Source organism: Barbus barbus, assembly GCF_936440315.1.
Source record: "Barbus barbus genome assembly, chromosome: 35".
NCBI classification, from domain to species: Eukaryota; Metazoa; Chordata; class Actinopteri; order Cypriniformes; family Cyprinidae; genus Barbus; species Barbus barbus.
The window spans coordinates 19,504,652-19,530,001 of NC_136763.1; the positions used below are offsets into that span (position 1 = coordinate 19,504,652).

Here is a 25,350-nt window from a genome sequence, read left to right on the forward strand (position 1 = left end):
AATAGGGAAAACTGCTGTGTTGAAGATGTCTCCTTTTCACTTTCTTCATTAAAACTATCAAAAGCATGAGTAAACAATGCCATAGTGTAAAATTCAATGAGATCCTAATCAAATTGAATAAAACATGGGCCGCGGCGTGCCCTCTATAGACTGAACTTATGTTAGACTGAGCAATTATTGCTGAAGCCTTTTCCCGTCCAGATGCGTTTATTTCTGTTCGTCCGTGAGAGAAGTCCAACTCATTTCGACGAATCGGTTCTTTTGAACAGTTCATTTAAAAGAATCAGTTCAAAAGCGGATTAAGCTAAATGTGCGTCATGACGTGGCATATTAAATTTTTTGTCTAAACTCTAAAACTAAACTTGGCACCTGACACACATATGTAGTCTCTTTTGCTCATTTTTTTAATTTTATTTCTAAGCTTTCATCACATAAAAACAAAGTAAGTTAGAACATTAATGTAATTTGCATTTAAAATCGGCTAAAACCATTTAATAATATCTTTTATTAATGTAATATGTGACGTAGCATAATATTTATTTATGCATTTATTTATTTAAAACATTTTATTTAATTCTGCCTTTTTTATTGTATTTTATTTTAATTTTTTGCTGGTACATTCAAATCCTAAATTTACTGCTGTTCGGCAAATTTTCACATCCGAAATTCTAACAAAACAAGTTTTCCCTCATTTGCCACATTGACCAGTAGCCCTCACTGCAAAACAAAAGGTGTGTTGGACTTCATGCAGCGCCATACAGACCGATCGGCGGCTGACTTAAAGCAGTGCATGCCGGTTAGAAAATTTGTCTGCAAGACTGCAAAGAGCGCTGATGAAGACACAGCTGTTTCACGATTGGCTAAATTCACCACATGACAACAACAACATGTGTTTCTAACATCTTCAAATCCAATACTACTCACAAATCTTATTTTAGAGCAGTAAAACCTTTTTAGTGTATAGTCGCAATGTTATATTGAATCACATTTACTAAAAAACACTGATAAAAGCAAATATACCCCAACTTCATTGGTATTTAAATAGTATATGTTTATGTTGAACTTTATTCTTGAACAGATGGCCCTGTATTAAGCAGTATATAAAAAGTGTTTCTGTTGCTCATGAAAACATTTCCGAAACGTCTGTGCATTTGACAAATATTGCATGTTATTCACTTCATATGTGATAAGAGTATCCAAACACCACGAGAGCATCGTGATTTGTGATTTGTGAAATTTTGGGGGGTCTCAAAAAATATTGACAATGTGTTATTTTGATGTGCAATTTCAGTTTTGTGTAATGTGATCATCGTGGATTAATGTTTAAAATTGCAAAAATATCATTCATTCATGCATGACGGCGATTTAAACCTAATTCACTTCAATAAAGATAACTATGCATGCTATTCTTGTCATGAGCATCAAGGTGTGGGGGCGCTGCGGAGCAAATTCATTCCACTCTTGTTTAGTACCTTAACTCAAAGATTCGTAGAAAAAATATAAATGTTGGATTCAACATTGGCCGTAGATCTGCGGGCGTGGCAGTTTAATGGCACGACTGATTCACCTCCCGCCGGGATGACAACGCAAGAAGTAAATCACTGTAACAGTGACACCACCGGTAAAAAAAAAACAAAAAAAGGTGGGCTCCCCTAAAGTCCACAGTATAGTTCAAACACTGACTACCGGGAGCAGAAAGAGTCCGACTTCAGGTCTCCACTTTCAATTCCAGCCCGATCTCACAGCAGTTCGTACATATTTTACGAGGTAGCTAATTTGTATGAATTCGTATGACCTCACTCGTACAAATTCATACGATTTTTGCTTAATCGTACGTATTTTACGAGTTGCCAATTTGTATGAATTTGTACGAATGACCTACAGCTAACCCCGGCCCTAAACCTACCCAACACTGGGTTTTAGACAAATCGTACTAAATCGTACGAGTGAGGTCGTATGAATTCGTACGAATTAGCCACCTCGTAAAATACGTACAAGTTGCCGTGAGATAGCGTTGTCAATTCCGCCCCCGACTGCAAGCGGCTAGTCTCGCCGATTGGTCTGTGCGGCGCTGCATGAAGTCGAACACACCTAAAGATCCAGGGGGTGGGGTTGGATCCACAAAGGGGTGTAGATGGTAGGTTTAGAGTTGGAGATGGGTGGGTTTAGGGATCAGGGGGTGGAGACAGGTATGTTTAGGTAAATGTAAGGTGGGAGGAGTTGGATCTGGATCCAACCTCGCCCCCTGGATCTTGTGTTTTGCAGTGAGGACCATCTCACATTGACCACCAGAAAGCATTGAAAGTAACTTATCTGTGAACTATTTAAAACATTTATGAAAACAGACAATGGTCGGTGCTTCGGGCGTCCCGAGTTCTAATCCCAGGACCTTTCCCGATCTCTTCTCTTTCTGTCTACCAATTTATCCTATCAAAATAAAGGCAAACATGCAATAAATAAAGAAAATGGACAATGGACCTTTTTTTGCCCACGACATTTCACCTACATTTTAGATCCATCATGGACCGAGCTACCTGTTGAACCCGATTCAATCCAATTCGTGAACGACTCTTTCGGTTCGATTAGTGAATCAACCATTCAGACCAGTTCAATCGATTCACAGAAAAGATCCGACTCTACAGAACGATTCGGACGTCGCTAACCGAAGAGGGGGCGGGGCACAACGAGGACCATCTCCAACGGTTTGTATGTTGTTTTTCAGGAGTTGTCGGGTGTCTCTGTCAGTCATACGGCTAGCCCTACCCCGCTTTCCGAATCCAATAGCAAAGCCCGTGTCTCCGACTCTTCGAGCAAGCAGACTCCTAGTCCGTTTTAAATCGGTCTCCAGCGTATCGACATTATTCAGCATGCCTGAGCGGAGGCCCTTCGTGCGGTTGCCCACTGACGTCTACCCCGTCAACTACGGGCTGCGCCTCAAGCCCGACCTCGTCGACTTCACCTTCGAGGGCAAACTGGAGGCAGCCGTGGAGGTAATGTTGAACCCGATGCCATGCAGCCCCTTTGCCCCCTCTGGTCTGGGCCCCAATGTCATGCCATGTTCATGTTAAGCCTGGTTTTTCACTTTGCATTTTAATAACTGCTGATACTGTCGTTGCTGCTAATCTAACGAGCTACCTGCTAGTGCACCAGACAGCGGCTTTACCCACCACGTCTTTCACATTTACGAGTCCAGCATGTTGGAATGTGATTATTTGTGGTTAAATACTTAAACCTGGTGACCTCTGAGGTCTGCCTCTCGCAATAAAGATAATTTAGCAGTTAGTTTGTTGCCCCGCTAGCTAAAGCGCTAACTGGCGCCACACTGCTAACCACGCTAGCCTACAGAGCTGCTGTCATAATGCACGCAAATACACAAATATATGTCGTAATTTAACCGCCTTCCAGGTTATAGTTTTCACGTATTTAGCTGAGACGGCGAATCAGTTCCGTTTACAAGCTCATGAGTCACTCTGAGCCTGTCTGACAGTTTACATGATACTTTATAGCTTACTATAATCACAGTGTAGTGCCCCAGGAAACACTAGGTGCAATGTGGACTTTGTGACTCGGGACAAAATAATGCACTTTTATATATAATCTTCCAAATATGAGGTTCATTAAAAGTTAATTGTTAGTTAGGTACGACTTTAATATTCGTTAACTCAACATAAATATCTATATCTCTATCTATGTTTATCATTCTAAACATTAGTGTTTATGTATGTATGTATGCCTGTATGTATATGTGTGTGTGTCTGTCCATAAATGTATATCTGATATTTTATATCAGTGCATCTTATCAGGACAATCAAGCACTTACTACTGGGTAAATGGCTGTGGCTGATCCTGTAAACACAGAGAAAAGATGGCAGAGGTCAATACAGGCCAGATGTGATGGAATTGAGGTCTGGCCTCTAGCATATCCCTCTGCGCAAGATTGTTTGTGGAGCCTTTTTATAGACCAACAGCTTTACATGTTAAGTCATGTTGTACCCCACTCAAATGCAGCCCTGTTGTGAGAGTCGCCTTGCTGTTGATGTTGTCTTGATGCCAAGATTTATTGGAGCATGAGATTAACTACATCCCCCACAATGCCATATGCATTTCAAGATTCAAGATTCAAGAGTTTTATTTGTCACATACACAATTATACAGAGTATAACCAGCAGTGAAATGTAGGGCATTATGACTATGATTGGCTTCCATATATGAACTTGAAATAATGTACTGCTAGTGGTGGCCTGTTGTCACATGGCCAATGCACTCATTGCATCCAAGTCACATCCAGCTTCAACAAGCCACATGTGCTCTCTAAAGCTTCACCTTGGCAGATTCAAGCCTCTAAACACAATGCGTATCATTATGCAGGATCCAATTCACCATAAATAAAGTGTGGAAATAGTTAAGCTGAGGAATAATTAAAACAGTTCGTTTACTGACTCTGTGATGTATTTGTCTGTGAAAACTAGTTTATGGACTTGAGGAGAGCCTGAAAGCTATTGATCGTCCCGGGAAAGTTTCACTTTCGCATTATGCAATAAATGCAGTCTTAAACAGCCTATTGCAACATAAGAGGCCGAGCAAACTGTTGTTCTTTTTATTCATAATCTGATTATATATGCACACGTCAGAATTTCATAGCAGCAGGAGATGGCTCTTGAGCCTCAGCAAATCCGTGAGGATTCAGGCAGTTCTTTTTCCATGTGCGTCGCATTTGTACTCCTGGAGATTTCCTACAATTAAACAGGAAGAGGTAAACTGTGCGAACTATGATATGAGCAAAGATAATAACGGCTGAAGTAGATGATGCCAAAACACTCAGGGTTAATAAAAGAAGTATCTCATGCTCATCAATGCTGTATTTATTTGATAAAAAAACTGTAATATTGTGAAATATTATTCAAATTGAAATGAGCTAATTTCTGTTTTAATATTTTATTATATGTAATAACATTTCTGTGACGCAAAGCCAAATTTTCAGCATCATTACTCCAGCCTTCAGTGTCACATGATCCTTCAAAAATCATTTTAATATGCTGATTTTAATATGCATTTTAATATGCTGTTTAAGAAGCATTTATTATTATTGTTATATAAATACTTGGAGAAAACAGTTCTGCTGTTTTTCTTTTTAAGATTCTTTCATGAATAGAAAGTTCAAAAGAACAGCATTTATTTGAATTAGAAATCTTCTGTAACATTCTAAATGTTTATAAATGTCACCTTTGATCAATTCAATGCATCCTTGCTTAGTAAAAGTATTAATTTATTTAAAAAGTAGTATATATAATTTTAAACTTTGATATTAATTTCTCTTTTTGTGTCAGAGAAAGAGGCTCGTTCGGTATTTACTAAACCAGGAAGAATTTTTCCTGCAGTGATTGGCTCTGTTGTATGCAGGTGACTTGAGTTTGTTCCATTTTCATGGCTGTTATCTGATACAGTATGAAACAAAGGAAGGTTTCCAAAGCTTGCAAAAGGCAATGAAGTGTTGCTAGAAAAGAAACTGCACACCAAACACTGAAAACTGGAGATGAAACAACCAGAGCCACATAAACGTTAAAACTGAACTGTATATCATTGTTCTTGACAGGTTACACAAGGGACAAACCAGATTGTGATGAACTGTGCTGATATAGACATAATTACTGCTTCTTTTGTGCCTGAAGGGGGGGAAGGTGAGTGTGAAACTGCAAATCCGCATTTAGTTGATGTATTTGCATGACTTTTGCCTGATTGCTGGTTCGACCTGCATTTAAATGCTTTATAGTCCGTTTTATTTTTAGGATTAACTGTGCTCATTTCCCCGTCCATTTAGAAATTAACGCTACAGGATTTAACTATCAGAACGAGGATGAGAAGGTGACCCTATGTTTCCCCAGCACTCTGCAAAAAGGTAAAGCACTCTTAATGTGGCCTGGAAGGAGCCTGTTGCCGTCATGTCAACAATCTCTGTGTAATTAGTTGCTATAGTCAGTTTATTGTTGCATGAAAGCGGCTCAAACTGCTTCCTGTTAAAAGATGAATGGGCCTTCCTTGCTCCGTCCTACTGTTTTATGTGCCTTTTGTTTTTTAATCATGGCTTCTTGTTTTTCAGGGTCGGGATCATTGAAAATAGACTTTGTTGGAGAGCTGAATGACAAAATGAAAGGCTTCTATAGGAGTAAATACATGACTTCTTCGGGAGAAATCCGCTTCGCTGCTGTCACACAGTTTGAGGTAAATTCATATCAGGGTATTGGTTTGTTCATTTGTTTGCTCGCTCGCTTTCTCTGCCACTGTTTGCTTTAGCTCCGTCATTTGTTACGTCCACCTCTCGCTCTTCCTGCTCAATTATTCACTTTCCTCTGAGATCTTGACCGTCTGTCTCGACGGAGAAAAATTCACATTCACATAGTCATTCAGCAGCATACGCTTTTATCCTTGCAAATGGGGAAAAACAAGCAATTCATTATACAGGAGCTGATAATGGAGTCGTGCAGAATAAAATTGTAGTCAAATTAAACATGTTACATAATGTGCAATCTGCTTGGCCTTCAATAGTATGCGTATTGTACCATCTTAATATATTTGCATGTTTAACTGTAAAGCTTACATTACAAATCCATTAAGGTGATTTAGGTGCTCCTGCTTATTACATTTTTGCTTGATAGGTTTAATGTTCAAGGCACAATTAACTGAAAGTTTAGCCTCTTAAGTTAACTTAATCAGGGCTCAATGATAAGGATGTTCCCACTGACTCGAGGCCAGTGTGAGAGAGTTGATGGGGAAGTCATTTACCCTTTTGGTTTAGTGCTGCGTTGCCACTGAAAGATTTACATGCATCGATCTTTTACATCCATTTTTATGTCTTGCCAAGCTTAAATGTTTTTTTTTTCTGTGATGTAATCTACGCTATTGTTGTACATTTTGCTGAGTTGTCTGCAAGGTAATGTTATCTTGCTGACTTACATAGAAATTGAAAAAAGACTTGTTGTGTGTGTAAAGTAATAAGTAATGTTGTATATTGTATATTAATTATGGTGTTATATGGTTATGATTAGAAAATTATGATTATGAAAAAATATATATATTTAAAAAAAAATTAAAGCCATTGTTTTCTAGCAAAGGTGTTTTTATTTAAGAAAAATGTTTTGTGAATTTAATAAAAAAATATATATTAAAAAAATAAAAGTAAATAAAAATACATTAAAATGTGAACATTTTGGCAGGGCAACTACAAATCCAAACTGCTGACCTGACTGGGCCTTAAGAAAAAAAGAAAGCTTTTGTGCACCTGGGGTTTTTGATGCCATGCAAATATCCTTGCACACGTTTAAATCACTGCAACCCACGCTAACCCTAAGTCCTCTCTTCCTGTCTGACTGTCTCCATCTCTCTCGACGTCTCTCACCCCCTCCAGGCCACGGACGCACGTCGAGCTTTCCCTTGCTGGGACGAACCCGCTATCAAAGCCACTTTTGACATCACCCTTATCGTCCCAAAGGACAGAGTAGCCTTGTCAAATATGGTACGTGTCGTCTTCTTTTTTTGATCTTTCCCTCTGGAAACAAATGTCCCTAAATGGCTATAATCACATTACTGTCAGACGCATGTGCATTATCTAACACAGGCCCAGAGGTGTTGTGCCTCCCCTAGCCGATGCACGTTTTCTGAGTCATTACACTTGTGGTGCACATGCGCCATACAAGTTTTGACCTGTGACGTGTGCCATTTGCATTCCTTCTCTGTTTTGAAAACAAATTTTAGGCCTTGTTCTAATAACCTCTGCTACTGGTTTTTAAGTTATTTGTTGTTGTGGTTTCATCAATTTAAATGTAAATTGGCCTACCACAAATGGCCATTTTTTTCACACTGTGGCCAAAATATGATGCAAATTGAACCTGACTTTTCTTTTTCTTTGCAGAATGTTGTTGATCGAAAGCCATATCCAGAGGATCACAGTCTGGTGGAGGTGAAGTTTGCCACTACACCCATCATGTCCACCTACCTGGTGGCATTTGTCATTGGCGAGTATGACTTTGTGGAGAGTCAGTCATCAGATGGTGTGACGGTCCGTGTGTACACGCCTGTTGGAAAGGCAGAGCAAGGGAGATTTGCACTGGAGGTACGGCAGGCACTCTCTTAGTTTGACTGTTTTCATTTTTTGGCATGTCAAACTCAAATTGGTTTAGGTATTTGTAGTCTAAACAACAAAACCACATGGGATATGATTTTTGCAGATCTGTATAATACTGTATTCGCTGCATAAATAATATAATAAAATTTATATTTTTAACGTTTTATTTCCAAACATCTAATTAAATTGAAAAATACAGGTACATCTAAAAAAAATTGAATATCATGAAAAAGGTCAATATTTTTTGACACTCATTTCAGAAAGTGAAACCCATATATTATATAGATTCATTACACATAGAGTGAAATATTTCAAGCCTTTATTTCTTGAAATTTTGATGATTATGGCTTACAGATAATGAAAACCCAAAATTCAGTGTCTCGGAAAATTAGAATATTGCATAAGATCAATAAAAAAAGGATATTTTAAACAGAAATGTCAGGCTTCTGAAAAGTATGTTCATTTCTATGCACTCAATACTTGGTTGGGCCTCCTTTTGCATGAATTACTGCATCAATGCGGCGTGGCATGGAGGCAATCAGCCTGTGGCACTGCTCAGGTTTAATGGAAGCCCAGGTTGCTTTGATAGCGGCTTTCAGGTCATCTGCATTGTTGGGTCTGGTGTCTCTCATCTTCCTCTTGAGAATACCCCATAGATTCTCTATGGGGTTCAGGTCGGGCGAGTTTGCTGGCCAATCAAGCACAGTAACACCATGGTCATTGAACCAGCTTTTGGTACCTTTGGCAGTGTGGGCAGGTGTCAAGTCCTGCTGGAAAATGAAATCAGCATCTACATAAAACTTGTCAGCAGAAGGAAGCATGAAGTGCTCTAAAATTTCCTGGTTGATGGCTGCGTTGACTGTGGACTTCAGAAAACACAGTGGACCAACACCAGCAGATGACATGTCAGCCCAAATCATCACTGAATGTGGAAACTTCACACTGGACTTCAAGCAACATGGATTCTGTGCCTCTCCGCTCTTCCTCCAGACTCTGGGACCTTGATTTCCAAATGAAATGCAAAATTTACTTTCATCTGAAAAGAGGACTTTGGACCACTGAGCAACAGTCCAGGTCTTTTTCTCCACAGCCCAGGTAAGACGCTTCTGACGTTGTCTCTGGTTCAGAAGTGGCTTGGTAGCCCTTTTCCTGAAGACGTCTGAGCGTGGTGACTCTTGATGCACTGACTCCAGCTTCAGTCCACTCCTTGTGAAGCTCTCCCAAGTGTTTGAATCAGCTTTGCTTGACAGTATTCACAAGCTTGCGGTCATCCCTGTTGCTTGGGCACCTCTTCTGACCCAAATTCTTCCATCCAGTCAACTTTGCATTTAATATGCTTTGATACAGCACTCTGTAAACAGCCACACCTTTCAGTAATGACCCTCTGTGACTTACCTTCTTTGTGGAGGGCGTCAATGTTCGTCTTCTGGATCATTGCCAAGTCAGCAGTCTTCTCCATTATTGTGGTATTGTGGATGGTCATTTATTGAAACTCAAATGTAAATATTCTAATATTTTGAGTTACTGATTTTTGACTTTAATGAGCTGTAAGCTCTAATCATCAAAATTAAAACAAAAAACTTTTGAAATGTTTTACATGTAAGGAATCTAAAATATATGAAAGTTTCACTTTTTGAAATAAGTTACAAGAAAAAAGAACTTTTTCACGATATTCAATTTTTTTTTTGATGTACCTGTATACACCACCATTCAAAAACATCATTATTTTTATAAATATTATTAATATTATTATGGTATTTATACCATAAACTGACTATTATTGTCATTTTGGACTATTATTGGTAAATGTGATTTTAAAAATAAAGCGCCACAATAAATCACAGCATTATAATGTACAATATATATTTAAAAAAAATATATATATATATAATAAAAAATGTTTTAGTTAATTCTAGCTGTGATTTTATAATAACACTTTTGTTGTGAAAGTATCATCCTGTGGAAAAAAAAAAATGTATTTTGATTTTTTCCAGGTTGCTACAAAGACCCTTCCATTCTACAAAGACTATTTCAGTGTTCCTTATCCGTTGCCTAAAATTGATCTAATTGCTATTGCTGATTTTGCTGCTGGTTTGTATCATTTTCATTAAATATTAAACATCTCATAGTCATTGTTATATTTAGATTTAACCTTTGGTGCTCTTGCGTCCTGTAGGTGCCATGGAAAACTGGGGCCTTGTTACTTACAGGTGACTTTTAAATGAAATGATTAAATAGCAAACCTGAGACTTGATAAATCATCACGCAAACCCAGAACCTTGTGCTTTTTGAAAGCGTCTGTTCAGGGGAACTTCATTAATATTTCATCTGTCTTGGTAGCATGTTAATCCCCAGCCATACCTGAACAATATGAGCCACGTTATGTTCTGGGTTCTGTTCTTATGCATTTTTTATTTCCTTTTTTAAAATCTTGTAATCATCCCATCACAGGGAGACGGCTCTGCTGATTGACCCAAAAAACTCGTGTGCATCGTCCCGGCAGTGGGTCGCCCTGGTAGTCGGCCACGAGCTGGCACATCAGTGGTTTGGGAACCTGGTTACTATGGTGAGTGTTCAGATGTTCAGTGTGGTAGGTAAGCCACATATAGTTTTTGTAGGTCACAGTGGTATTTGAATATAACTGTGTTGTTCTGGGTGCTGAGAAAATGTCTGTTGCTGCAGGAATGGTGGACTCATTTGTGGCTAAACGAAGGCTTTGCGTCTTGGATCGAGTACCTTTGTGTGGACCACTGTTTCCCCGAGTACGACATCTGGACCCAGTTTGTGTCTGCCGACTACACTAGGGCTCTGGACCTGGATGCGTTAGATAACAGCCACCCTATCGAGGTCTGCAACAGATGAGTGTGTCTTTCTCATTTCACCCAGATCTCCCAGTGTGCGCCTGTTTTGTTTGTTGCTTTTAAGAGTTTGTGTGGATTGCAGAAAGTTTTGATTTGCACTTTGTTTGTCAGTGTCTTTGTCTGCTCTGTCGTATCACTTACAGCATTTAAATTCCAGACCCAGATTTAGCCTGATGAAATATTGATCTCCGAGTCATGTTTCAGAGCGTGTGTGTTTTGAATTGTAGGTTGATGTTGGACACCCTTCAGAGGTGGATGAAATATTCGATGCCATATCATACAGCAAAGGAGCCTCTATCATTCGCATGCTGCATAACTACATTGGCGATGAGGTGAGAGGTCATGTTCAGCCAGGTGCTGAGAGACATTCCCAGCGTAAATCTGTCAGATAGGTGGTCAGTGTGGGTTCTCCAGGTGTATGTGTGCACATCTGTCTATTGTGCTGGAGTCAATGACATTCTGGCTTTTGTAATTTGACAGATGACTTTTGTTAATTGTTGCGAGCAGCCCTTTTTAAAGGGATAGTTCACCCAAAAATGAAAATTCTGCCATTTACTCACCCTCAAGTAGTTCTAAACCTGTATGAATGTCTTTGTTCTGCCAAACACAAAGGAAGATATTCTGAAGAATGTGGGAAACAGAGCAGTTCTGGGGCACCATTGACTTCCATAGTATTTTTTTTTCCTACTATGGAAGTCAATGGTGCCCCAAAACAGCCTGGTTACAAACGTTCTTCAGAATATCTTCCTTTGTGTTCAACAGAACAAAGAAATACAGGTTTAGAACTACTTGAGGGTGAGTAAATGATGGCAGAATTTTCATTTTTGGGTGAACTATCCCTTTAATACTGACTTTTAGATTAATTTACAATTCTTTACAGTTATGTTTTGAATTCTGTCTGATTGAGTGATCTTTATTCTAGGATTTTAGAAAGGGAATGAACGCTTACCTTTTGAAGTTCCAGCACAAAAATGCATCTACTGGTAAGTTAACATGGCACAATCTTTGCGTAGATTAAGCTTTGACCATCTAATAATAGTTATCTTGATGACTAAACAGCCTAATGACTTTGTAAACCCAAGATAGACTTATAATGATTGTAATATAACGACCTGTCCACAATTATTTGACAGGCAAATTTAGTTGTAGAATTTTTAGGTGTCTGATAGTTTCTAACTCAAATAGGGATTTCCGCATGACAATAGCCAAATAACAACCACCAAACAAAACAAAATATAGCCCATCCTATGTTTGTTCTTTTTCAATAATCTGTTACACTCGGATGTACATTACATTACGAAAGAAAACATGTCACAACTTCCGTTTCATCATGACGTGAAATATGAATACAAGAGTTCTTAAAATCTGTATTATAGGCTTAGACTGAATTTGACGTGAACAAAACTCAATTAAGTCATAAATCATAATTTTTATGATAATTACTCTTCAGTATAAACTGATAATTATGACAGTCCTACCAGTTATCTTGAACTCTGTAAAGCTTGCTGTGTGTTATGTACAGTGACCTGTGTATCAGTCTCACTGGTTAAATGTGGGATGATGTTTCTAAAATGTCATGTTTAGCTTGATCTTCATCTGCATTTTATGTTGTTTTCAAACTTTAATCATTATAATACAGTATTAGAAATGATATATTATAATTTAAAAACATGGAACAAAATGGTGCTCTCATTTTCTATCCTGCAACACCACAAAAAAATGAAGTCCGGACCATTTTGGTGAAAAGTTCGAATTCTCATGAATCTACACACCTGGAGTTTGAAGAGCGCACAGTGAATTGTAAAAGAAAAAAAACATAAATTTTCACTTGTATGTAGGAAAGTGGCTCCATAAGGAAATGATTAAGCATTGCTTGTGGCCCACTATCTGATCCAAACAACAGTGATTACAGCTGTAGTAATTACATAGTGTGTTACATAGTAATTCTGACATGACATAGTATTTGGCGGGAGTGTTGTGGGTGTGTGTGTGATCATGCAGCAGTGTTGTTATTATGCTTTGTTAATTGTTGTGTTGTCAGAAATAAAGGGTGTGACGATCTCTCTTTCTCTATCCCAGAGGACCTATGGGAGTGTTTGGAGCAAGCAAGTGGGAAGCCTATAGCTGCAGTGATGAATTCCTGGACCAAACAAATGGGATTCCCTATTATAGTAGTGGATCAAGAGCAGGTAACAGTTACAAACTCGTTCTCAAGGACATCAAGGTTTGGTTTTGATTTGATCTTATCCAGCACTGTGGGATTGTGTTTATATATAAACATTCAGAGAAAAAACTAAAAAAAAAAAAAAAAAAACACACATCTAAACACAAACAAAAAAAAACTAACTAATAATAATAATATATATTTTTTAATATATATATGCGTGTGTGTGTATATATATATATATATATATATATATATATATATATATATATATATATATATATATATATATATATATTTATTTTATTGTTTTATTTTTTTTTATTATTATTAGTTAGTTTTGTTTTTTAAGAGTATATACTTTTACTTTTTCTGGATGTTTTTTTCCCCCTTAAGTTTGAAATATAATTTAAATACCCCTCGGGTATTGAGAAGTCTTGCTGAGATGGACTATGAGCTTCTCTGGGAGCATCTGGTAATAACAACTGTTGTCTTGGCAATACAAGATTTAATCAGAGCTGAAATGATTGGTTTGGGTTTTTTTCCCTCCAGCATGGCAGTGACCGTGTGCTGAAAATCTCTCAGAAGAAGTTCTGTGCTAGCGGACCACGTAATGGTACATGCAAAAAAAGCAGTTAAATTATTGAAGCCTGTGACTTTAACAGTTTGTTTATTTGTCTTTTTCTATACTCTAATATCTGTTTTTATGTTCTAGATGAGAACTGCCCCAATTGGATGGTTCCCATCAGCATCTGCACCAGTGAGGACCCGAGCTGCACCAAGATGAAGGTTCTGTTGGACCAGCCTGAAACTACAGTTAACATCACCAACGTTGCACCTGACTATTGGATCAAGGTCAGATTGCTGAATTTCATATATTTGATGGAAAAGGCTGTTTATAATTTAAATATCAGTGAAGATTGGAAGGGCTTCAAAGATTGTGCATTTATAAAATCACATTGTTTACTTGCACATGCAGATTAATCCAGGTACCGTGGGATTCTACAGGATCCAGTACAGCTCAGTCATGCTGGAAAGTTTGCTGCCTGGTATCCGAGACCTCACACTGCTGCCTGTGGACCGCCTGGGTCTGCAAAACGACCTCTTCTCCCTGGTGAGACGCCACACATCCATCTCAATCAGTGTTTTGCAAGTCAGAGTAGAGGCTCAGGTCTCCACCTTGAGTCAAGTCTCAAGTATTAAGACTTGAGTGAAGTGTCAAGTTACAAAGACTTCAGGTTCTTTCAAGCCTCCAGGCCTGACTAATACATTATATATTATGAATCAAATCATGTTTTGTAACTTCAGCACCAACAAAAAAAAATACTTTGTTAGCAAACCTCTATAGATACTGAGAAATGTTAAGTTGGCAATTTGCTGAAATGGTAGAAGCATAAAGGAAGTTTAAGGAAGGATATTTTAAATATATTGTGTGCTTGTGTGTGATTTAATGTTGGTGTGTTACTAAGCTTTTTTTTGTAGGCTACAAATCTTTTTTTCCAAATGTTGCTATCTTTGTGTTCAGTGTTGCTGAAAAGAAAAGCAATTTCAGCAATATCATTATTCGTTTCGGTTTCTTCTCTCCGTCCATTGCCACCGTCTGTTTTTAATAGTGTTGTGCTGTCTCTTTCTCTCTGTCATGCCCTCAGGCTCGAGCAGGTATGATCAGTACTGTGGAGGTGTTGAAGGTGATGGAAGCATTTGTGAATGAGCCAAACTACACGGTGTGGAGTGACCTGAGCTGTAATCTGGGTGTTCTGTCCTGTCTACTCTCACACACTGATTTCCACGAGGACATCCAGGAGTTCATCCGAGATCTCTTCACTACTATCGGCATGAAGCTGGGCTGGGACAGTAAAACCGGAGAGGGTGAGAGCCAGAACTGTAGGCATTGTGTGTCATAAATATTCACCCTCATGTTTGAAGAGGCCATTGACTTTCATTATATGAACAAACACACTGAGATTATTTTCCTCTGAAGAAAGTCAGTCATAATTTTTGGGTGAGAAAATTGACAATTGTCATTTTTGGGTGAACTATCCCTTTAAAGGTGTCATATTCTGCCCTTTTCTCTGCACTCCACTTAACAGTCTAGGTTTGTTGAACTAAAACAGTCAAAACAATTTATTTTCACATCACCATTTTCTCGGCTTCTTAAATTTAAACTTTTTGTTGTATGTTCTCTATGTATATGACCTTGGTTATGATAGGCTAAGTGCAATGAGTGACAGCGCTCCTGTCAAGTTGTTAAAAACTGAAAGGGAGTTGATATATAAATGTTATATCATGGCGATTTCACAAGGCATTTTTTTCGGTTTTTAATATATGATGAGGGTTAACACAATACAACATTTTCTGTAGTAGATAGCAGGACGAGTGATATTGCGCTTTGCATTTTCGAAACCAATTTGGATACTGAGTCAAAAACAAATGTTATTGATTTAGATTTGTTATTTTATTAAGTTAAATTTGTGTAAATATTAATTAAATATAAATACATGTAAATGTATAAATCATGATTGTATATATAAAGGTAAAAAATGGCGTAGCTTTCAAGTATTTCTTATTTAAATGTAAAATATATAAATACAAAATAATTACTTGAAATTTGAAGTAAGCGTGCTTTGGTAGTCGTTGTTATCGATGTTAAAGTGTTTATTGCCCATTAACTGCTCACTGCCTCCACCTTCATTTTACTTATTAAATTATTAAAAATAAAAAAAACATTGTTTGATAATGGATGCTACAATATAAACGGAAATCATCTACTCCATACAGCATTAGCAAGAGTCAGATTTCACTAATGTGAGTAGAGTAAGGAGAGATGACTGACAAGAAGATGACGGAGGATTTGGTGTCAAAGCGAAAAGCAAAAGTGCCTATTTAGACATATTTCCATGTTTAATATAAGTTAAGTTTGTTTTATTGTTATTGTGTTTTTCCTTCAAATTAATAATGAACCACAAACTAATGGAAATGTTTTCATTTATTTGTGTTACAACACATATACCTACATATGTCTATGTAGAAGACATATATTTCGTTTCAGTGAAACGCTTAAAGGAATTAAATAGTTGACCCAAATAACTTAAAGGGATAGTTCACCCAAAAATGAAAATTTGATGTTTATCTGCTTACCCCCAGGGCATCCAAGATGTAGGTGACTTTGTTTCTTCAGTAGAACACAAACAAAGATTTTTAACTCAAATCGTTGCAGTCTGTCAGTCATATAATGCCAGTCAATGGGCACCAAATCTTTGAGAGTAAAAAAAAACAAAAATGCACAGACAAATCCAAATTAAACCCTGCGGCTCGTGACAATACATTGATGTCCTAAGACACGAAACAATCGGTTTGTGTGAGAAACTGAACAAACTATATAATTTTTTACCTCTGATACACCACAATGTCCAACTGTCCTGAGCTCCGGACCATTGACATTCCTAATTGAGATTGTAGATGGAGTGTCAATGGTCCATTTGAGAGATAGGTGGTGGTAATGCACTTATAAGTCTGCGATCCGCCGTAAAGCAAGAAGAAGAAGACTCGCCGGCTGTTGTGTGTACGAGCTCAGGACAGTTGGGCATTGTGGTGCACTGAAAAAGTCACCTACATCTTGGATGCCCTGGGGGTAAGCAGATAAACATCAAATTAAAATTTTTGGGTGAACTATCCCTCTAACAAAATCTGCACTGTTTCTCACACAAACCTATGTTTGCATTGTACATATATCTCCATTAACGCTGTTCTGTTTTAGTTCAATGGTTTGTGTTTGATTTGTTATCATTCGTTTGTCAAAAGACATTCAAATGAAGTGTTCTTTTGTTGGTTGCCCCTCTCCCCTGTGTCTTGTTCAGGGCATTTGGACGCCCTGCTGCGGGGTCTGGTGCTGGGGAAGCTGGGTAAAGCGGGGCATAAGGCCACACTGGAGGAGGCTCGGCGGAGATTCAAAGAGCATGTGGAGGGTAAACAGACCCTGCCTGCAGACCTCAGGAGTCCAGTGAGTCGTCTTGCATTTCTGCTCGTAGTACAGACACATTTGCATCAGTGTGCTAGTGATGCACCAAAATTTCGTCTGAAATTAATTGAATAGATGGTGCGGGTTAGTGTCTGTTTCATGCAGACAGTGTAGATAAAATACAACAGGAACAGCTGTGTGGATGCTAGTGCTTAAATAACAGTATCGATTTCTCATTTTAGTCGATACTGAGCTGGATTCTTAAATCCCAAGATCAAGATTGAATATGAAACACAGTCTCAGATGTAAAATTCTGTCAATATTATCACAAAATACAAACGGTAACATTGTTTTGATGCTGTTTAATGTGAACTGATTGTTGTTTTGATACCATTTAATTATACACATGTACTGATAGTCTCATCTTTATTAGGGATGCACGATATTGGATTCTGCCGATATGCCGATATTTTTCAACTCATTTTTGCCCAATACCGATATATTTTCTTTTGTTTGTAAACAATTCCAAGTCTCTCCTGTGCAGAAATTATAAGCAAAATATTTTTAATTTTGGTTAGTTTTTAACAAGAACTTCTTTATTAGAATTAAATAAAAAATAATGAAGTTTTTTTAACAGTACATTGAAGCTTTGAAAATAACTAAACTATATAAATAATATATATAGTTTATATAAATAAACTATATCAATCGCTGCATTTTTTTCCCCCAGAAAGATGCGGTATTAACACTAACATTTTATTTTAAGATTTAACATTTGTAGATGCTCTAAAACACAAGAGTTGTACAATTTCTGAAAATCTTTTAGACCTCGTGATTTGTTTAAAAAATAAAACATTACACATTAATTAATAAATCGGTATATATAAAATGATTTAATTTACACATGTCATGTTTGTAACCCCCCCCCCCCCATTTAAGCTAGTTTCTGTCCATTAAATCAAAACATACTCATTATGACATCAATTACTGCTTTACTTGATCAGAAACACAGTCTAAATGTTATTTGTGTAGTCTATTTTACTTTTAATTTAATTAGAAGTAGACCAACAGCGCCCCCTACAGATTAAACCTACTTACCGAACGGGTGTTAGGACCCGGGGGAGTTACTGTTTACTCGCACACCGAACGCGTCATTCTGTATTAGGAGTGGGCGCTATACCGGTATTAACGTGACTACCGGTATTATGTTATGCCATGATATGGATTTTGCTGTACCGTGGATACCGTTACATATTCATGGATTTCATTGGATGGACAATGTATATATAAAATATAAATAATGAATTAGGGTAAGGGGGGTTAATATGAATGAGTATCTGAAGGGAACTCTCTTCAGAAAACTTTAGAAGGCGTTTTCTTTTTCTCTTACGTCCGTGTTCATAAGCGCAGCTGAGCAGCTTTATTTAAAGCGGTAACCAAAGGAACGTAAAATTGAGGCCACAAGCGCTATCTGCTGTCAGAGAATGAATTTGCATGTTCTTTCAGTGCTGTTTTTCTTTTGCGCAGGTATCTTATGTAGCATAATTTCACCAGTGTTGGGCTAGTTATTCAAAGAATGTAATATATTACTCATTACTAGTTTAATGTTATTACAATATTACTCCTTTCAAAAGTAATATTGTTACTTATTACTTTCTGGCAACAGTAATAAGTTACATTACTTTTTTTTCACACCCCACAAAAGTTGTAACTATGTATCTTCCACACAAAGTTTCTTCTAGAATGTTACTAACAACACATTTCTGCCTCATCATTTGACCAAAATCCACATTGGATTGCAGTCAGAAGTTATTACAAACACTCAATAGTGATTGATAGTGACATTCAAGTAGAAGTGTTGTGTTAATTTCAATTGTCATGTGTAGCTTGAAGCTAATTGTAATTTCTCCGTTACCCATATACGATGATATTTCATTGTGTTTTATCAAATCACATAAGTTTGTAAGAAACTGTTTAATTTTCCAAAAAGATTTTTAATTATAGTAATATAATGTACCATATGCTGATCAGAGGAATGTGTGTGGGATGTAATGCCAGAGTAAAGTAAAGCCACAAATTACACAACAGTGTTCAGATCATCTTTTTTTCCTGACAAAATCAAAATAATGCAATATTTCCATCTGCTGAATGCAAGCTTTTCCATATTCCAAGCTTGCCTGCTGCGCTGGGGACATCACATGCATCACATCGAGTCGTGAAAATTATGAAAATAAATCTAGGAATTATTTGATTGTTTGGTTTTAAATCAGCGGGGTTGAGGCATCAAAAGTAACTAAGCTTTTTTATGGATGGTAACTGTAATATTATTACTGAAATCTTATTAATAATTAGTTACACTACTAATTACTGCAAAAAGTAATATTATTACAGTAACTAAATTACTAGTAACTAGTTACTGCCCAGCACTGAATTTCATACATCTAAAGTCAGACCATTCTATTTTTGCCTTAGATCTTGAAATCCTGTTTTTTTTTTTTCTAGTTATATAAGGTTAAAAGTCATATTATGCCTGTAATTTAACTAAGGTCTACTAAAATGTGATTCCAATTATTTTTCATCATATTGCGATACAATATCGATACCGTCTGGACAGTGGAAAATACCGTGCTATGAATTTTAGCTCATATCGCCCACCCCTATTCTGTATGTGTTAACAGATTAAATGCAGGATCCAAAATAACAAATCTAATCGTCATTCAGACAAAACTTTGCCTTAAGAATGAGCCACACTGCTGACGTGATCTAATCACTAGCACACCCTGAGCACACGCGAGTTAACCCATTCCTCTTATCGGCAAGACATATCGGCATAAATTTTCATAGCAGGCCGATGCCGATATTTACATTTAAAGCCATTATTGGCCGATTCCGATATCAGTCCGATAATATCGTGCATCCCTAATCTTTATTACTAGTTATAGCACAAAATAAATATGAACGAACATCATAAGGTATGTTAAAAGAAACCGTAATACTGAAATGTATCAAGTCTCGTGCAGTTGTTCAATCGTTTGTTCAAGGGTTTCAAACGCAGGACAACCATCTTGTAAGCAGGAAAGCCATTGAATGTTCATGATGTCCAAATTGATAATCAATTAGAAAAAGAAACCTTGAGAAAGAAGCATTTTCCTAAATATTTGCACTGTATTTTACCATTATTGTATTTTTACTTGTTGTCATCATTATTTAATGTTTGAGTAAATGTCATAAAGTTACGGGAGTCACCATTTGAATATTTACATTTCAACAAGAAATTGGAGTAGAAACACGATTAATTGATTATTAGATTAAATTTATTTTCAGTTTTTGTTTAAATTAACACTATATTAAAAAATGTATTGTTATTATTATTAATAATTACAGTTCTCTGCCAAGTGCATCCTGAATTTTTGATTTTGCTTTCGACTTTTATTCTGAATTTTTATACCAGAATTTTTATTCTGATACATCACTAGTACTATTACCTACACCTTAGTAGTTTTAGTCTATCAGCTGATTTTGCAAATGGTGTTCCTTTATTGTTTTTATTAGTACTGGCTCAACATGTTCCTGTAAACGTAGGTATTTTTTGCATCCCTTTAGGTATACCTAACAGTTCTGAAGCACGGAGACAGCACAGCGCTTGACACCATGCTCAAGGTGACAGTTAACACGTGTCTGAACATTACACAGCGACAGCCTTAAAGGTGCAGACAAATAAAATGCATCTCTCATGTTCTTTGTTCAGCTTCACAAGCAGGCAGACATGCAGGAGGAGAAGAACCGCATCGAGAGAGTGCTGGGAGCCATTCCCGCCCCTGACCTCATCCAGAGAGTGCTTAACTTTGCCCTGTCGGTACGCAAATACACGCTCACACTTACTGTAGACTGTAAATAGGTCAGACTGAAAAAATTTAAAGCACCAGAACCACACTTTGCAAGAGTGTGAAATGTTTGAACGGATAAAGGGAATGGCACAAAACAGTCAGGTCTTTTGGGGTGAATCGTGCCAAGCCTGTCAATTACATATCCCAGAATTATTGTTGAATTCATGATATTTTATGTATTGAACGACCAGTATTAGTATTTAGTCCCTCTGATTCATGTTTAAAGCTGCAATGCATCAATTTTCCTCAGGAGATCAATAAAGCACCATTTCATCTTTGAATTAGGCTAACATTCTCACAAGAAATCCAATCTGATCTGACACGCTTATTCTGTGAGCTCTAATCTGAGTCTGTGGGAATTAAAAATCTCCAGAAGTGTGAACAGTGGCGCTGAGTGTGGCTGTGGTATTTTTAGGAGGAGGTTCGTCCCCAGGACACTGTGTCTGTAATCGGGGGCGTAGCTGGAAGCAGCAAACAGGGGCGCAAAGCTGCATGGAAATTTGTTAAGGACAACTGGGAAGAACTTCATAACCGTTACCAGGGCGGCTTCCTCATATCAAGACTCATCAAGGTGAAACAAGTGCAGTACACACACAGAATTCAACAGTCTGTAAATTAAGATGGGAAATAAAGATATTAGATATAATCTATTGATTATGTATCATAAATATATGTTTTTCGTTTTGTTTCTTCACTGCAGCTGACACTGGATGGGTTTGCAATAGATAAAATGGCTGCTGAAGTTAAGGTGAGCATCATGTCACTTATAAGCAGTGCTGTGTAAAGTCAAGTCACTGTTATTTACATAGCAATAATACAGCTTTACAGTATTAAACAGGGAGATAGTGTGCCGTTCTCCTCTGGCCAGACGAAACCAGCAGTTTAATTCTAGGTGTGTAAAGTGAATGTAAATGCATTTTCCAGTTATGTTCTGCTTTAAAATATTTCAAAGACTATATATTGCACTTAGGTTGAGTAAAAGCCATAACAATGTAAGCTTATTTTTCATTTGAATTTATTCTTTTCAGTTAAGCAATGGAACCAGTTCGCTAATCGCAATGATTTATTAGTGAATCAGTCTTAATATGAATGAGTTCTAAAAGTCCTTGTACAGTTATCATAAATAATGGAAAGATAATGTGAATTCATTGTTTAAAAAAAAAAAAGGATAGATCCTGTAAAGGAATAAATCTGTTAATATAATCCATGCAAATAAGAGTGAAAATGAATATACAGTCTCATAAGTAAAAACAACAACTGATGTTTGAGTTTTACTTAATGTATGACTGTTGGGGTAAAAAGTGTTATTTACAGCGAGAAACATTAGTAAAGGTCATTGCACACGGAGTCCGAAATTTTTGCACGTTAAAAAATAAATACGACCTAACGTTGTGTCCTTCACGTTTACACACTGCCTCCGAAACGTTCGCCCGTCATAAAAAAATTAGGAATCAGGTTCGATTTTCTGCGGTTTCGCATCCGTAGCATGCATTTTGATAGGAAACGATGAGGAATACGAAAAAACGCGCACAAAGATTTCGGACTCGGTGTGTAATGACCGTAAAGTCTCATTGGGTGAATCGCATCAAACCTGTCAATGGTTGCCAAAAATAAAAATTATAATCATATTGTTTAACATAAATTTTATATTTTAAATATTTTTATATTTGTTTAATATTGTTATTAGTTTTCATTATATTCTGTAATAAAAAATAAAAAAAATTCATAGACTAAATATTGCACTTGGTTAGAGTAATTCTTGTTCTAGAAAACAATTTTTAGAGTAAAACCTTTTTTTTTTTTTTTTTTGGTGATTAAGTGGGACATGTTAATGATTCATTAGTCAATCAGTCTAAATTTTGTTTATTTTATAAAAAAAAAAAATATATATATATATATATATATATATATATATATAATATAATATAAATTACTAGCATTCAAAAATGTAGGGGTTTTAATGGAAATTATTGGGCAAGGACGCTTTAAATTGATCAAAAGTGACCATAAACACAATAATGAAGTTACAAAATTATTTTCTATTTTAAATAATTGCTTTTTAACTTTCTTTCCATCAAAGAATCCGCAGAATTGCAGAAATAAATGACGTTTTAAAATATATTAAAATAAAAATGCTTTTTTTAAATGGTATTTCGAAATTTTCCTGTTTTTACCTTCTTTTTTCTTTTTCTTTTTTTGAAAATGTGGGATTTATTTTCAAGAAATATAATGCAAGCAAACATTTCAACCAGGAAGTTTGTTTGATTTCAGATGATTGAGCAATAGATATCCTGTTCAAGATCAAGATAAAATGTATTGTGATACAGTTTGAAAAGAGACCGATAACCACTGCAGGTTGCTGTTCTGAACCGAAGTGTTGGTGGTTTCTCTGCTTTCAGAGTTTCTTTGAAAGTCACCACGCGCCAGCGGCCGAGCGCACGGTACAGCAGTGCTGTGAGAACATTCTCCTGAACGCCGCCTGGCTCAAGAGAGACGCAGACGACATCCACCAGTACCTGCTGCAGCGGAAAGCGCCCCCCGTCTGAACTCTGACCCCTCCCTGACCTGCTCACTCACTTCCAAATGAGCATCATCTGGCTATCTTCAGCGAAAACAGAAACGATTACAAAACTGCAACTCCATCATAAGAATTACCCAAGAGTCTATAAAGAGAAGGGAGACTAGGAAACGAGAACGTTGTTCACTCTTGAGTGTGACGTAGTTCCCCATTCTGCCAGCGAGAGGCATAAGTGCACTCGAGCAGAGCTGTGACTGAACGCAAGAGATTCTTCATGTTATTTTATTATGAGCTGGTAATGCATGTACACATGTGGTTCCCTCAGTATGGCGCTGCTCTCATACAGTGGTATTATTACGCAATCATCTCCCCTTCCTTACATTCACAGATAGAAAAAAAAGCAAGCATGACGTTGATATGCTCAGTTTTAAATTTGTGTTTTCTTTTATTCTGTACAAACGACGATCTCCTCTTGTTTTATTAGTAATGGCTATATACGCATTTTACCCATAATCCTCGGTGGCGTGACTGGGCAGAATGGGGGTTAAAGGTTGGGATGCACAGGTGACTGAACAGACTCTGCGGTAACGGCTCTGAATCCCATCGTTAGTAATGGTTAGGACTGAAGACGCATAAGCATGGTACTGTGTGTATATTGTAAACTGCGAGCATTAGTTCTGAGACCTTCAATTAATCTCAAATGTGATTTTTATATATATATATATATATATATATACATATATATACATATGTATGATCTCTGATCTTTGCCCTTGTCTCCTGTACGTCACTATCACCTTTTCTGCAGCAAAGGTCACCTCCAGAAACTGCAAAAGAAATGAACACAATGGGCCATAATACAAAGATTTTATAAATTTATTGTTTTAGTGTTGCTGAAATCAAAAATGGCATTCGGGACTAGTTTGGGACCCCCAAAAATCATGATTTTCAAACTCCGAGGTCTTAAATTGGTGAACCTGATTTACGTTGATTATTCGCTGACAAGCTGAGATGCAATGGGCTCATATTAGCATTGTTGATCAGCAAACCAACAGACACAGAGTTCATGATCATCAAATTCTGTCCAAATCTTTCCCTGACATGTGCTTTTGTTTAAAACACAATTGATGTTCATTAAAGAAGATGAGAAAAAAGAGAAACGATGGGCGCAACTGTATTGCGGGGATGCTGTGTTGGATTTGTTGATGTGAGGTGTGACTTCATGCTCTCTTATATTTGTGTGCATTTTGTAAACTATATACAGATGAACGTATCCCTTAAATGTAGACTATGCTGTAGAGGTTGACGCAGTTCAAATGAGTGTTTCAAAAACATATCACTTATGGATATACTTGTAAATAATGATTTTAAACATATGCAGTAGGTACAGTGGGAGGAAAGACCAGGACTGACCAGTTTTGGGACACTGAAGCGCTGATGATGATGAACGTTTACTTGTGTGTGAATAGATTGGTTTTGGGAGCTTGTGTTCACTGTGTGCACCATGCAGCAGAGGTTTGTATACTATGACTAACTATGGCCGCAGACTTCAAACATCAACGATCGTGAGAGTCTTGATTTCACAAGATTTTCATTACGGTATTGCCAGAGACATCATAGAAACTAGGCAATAAAGGAAATCACATCTGATGCAAGAGAGAAACCTTGTGCAATGGATTGCTTGCGTTTCTCAACCTATTGAAAAAGACATCCGTTTTACAGCATACAGTTATGGGAAATACTAAAATCATGTAGTTTTGAAGATGCAGGTATCAAATATTTTTAAGAATTGTTGTTTGAGAATGCATCTATATAAAATGATTCTTAAAAACTTTCCGAATCA

General features: G+C 37.1%; 1 protein-coding gene across 1 annotated transcript; it reads left to right on the plus strand.

Moving 5' to 3' along the window:
* Window positions 1–2,666: 2,666 nt before the first annotated feature.
* Window positions 2,667–23,963, plus strand: LOC306855317 (puromycin-sensitive aminopeptidase-like). Its single transcript, XM_079393913.1, has 23 exons — window positions 2,667–2,990; window positions 5,594–5,678; window positions 5,819–5,896; window positions 6,098–6,219; window positions 7,403–7,510; window positions 7,907–8,107; window positions 10,114–10,210; window positions 10,296–10,329; window positions 10,571–10,685; window positions 10,802–10,966; window positions 11,208–11,312; window positions 11,903–11,963; window positions 13,060–13,169; window positions 13,697–13,760; window positions 13,860–13,999; window positions 14,124–14,258; window positions 14,794–15,013; window positions 17,002–17,144; window positions 20,706–20,762; window positions 20,851–20,958; window positions 21,405–21,560; window positions 21,690–21,737; window positions 23,389–23,963. Exons 1-23 carry the CDS (start codon window positions 2,709–2,711, stop codon window positions 23,533–23,535), a joined length of 2,781 nt encoding a protein of 926 aa, XP_079250039.1. The 5' UTR covers window positions 2,667–2,708; the 3' UTR covers window positions 23,536–23,963.
* The last annotated feature ends 1,387 nt before the right edge of the window (window positions 23,964–25,350 follow it).

Excerpts from the sequence above, each read along its gene's own strand:
- LOC306855317 (XM_079393913.1), top strand. The coding sequence starts at position 2,709 with ATGTTGTTTTTCAGGAGTTGTCGGGTGTCTCTGTCAGTCATACGGCTA. Across the intron at positions 6,220-7,402 it reads CTGCTGTCACACAGTTTGAG|GCCACGGACGCACGTCGAGC; the intron begins GTAAATTCATAT and ends CACCCCCTCCAG. Across the intron at positions 20,959-21,404 it reads TGCTTAACTTTGCCCTGTCG|GAGGAGGTTCGTCCCCAGGA; the intron begins GTACGCAAATAC and ends TGGTATTTTTAG.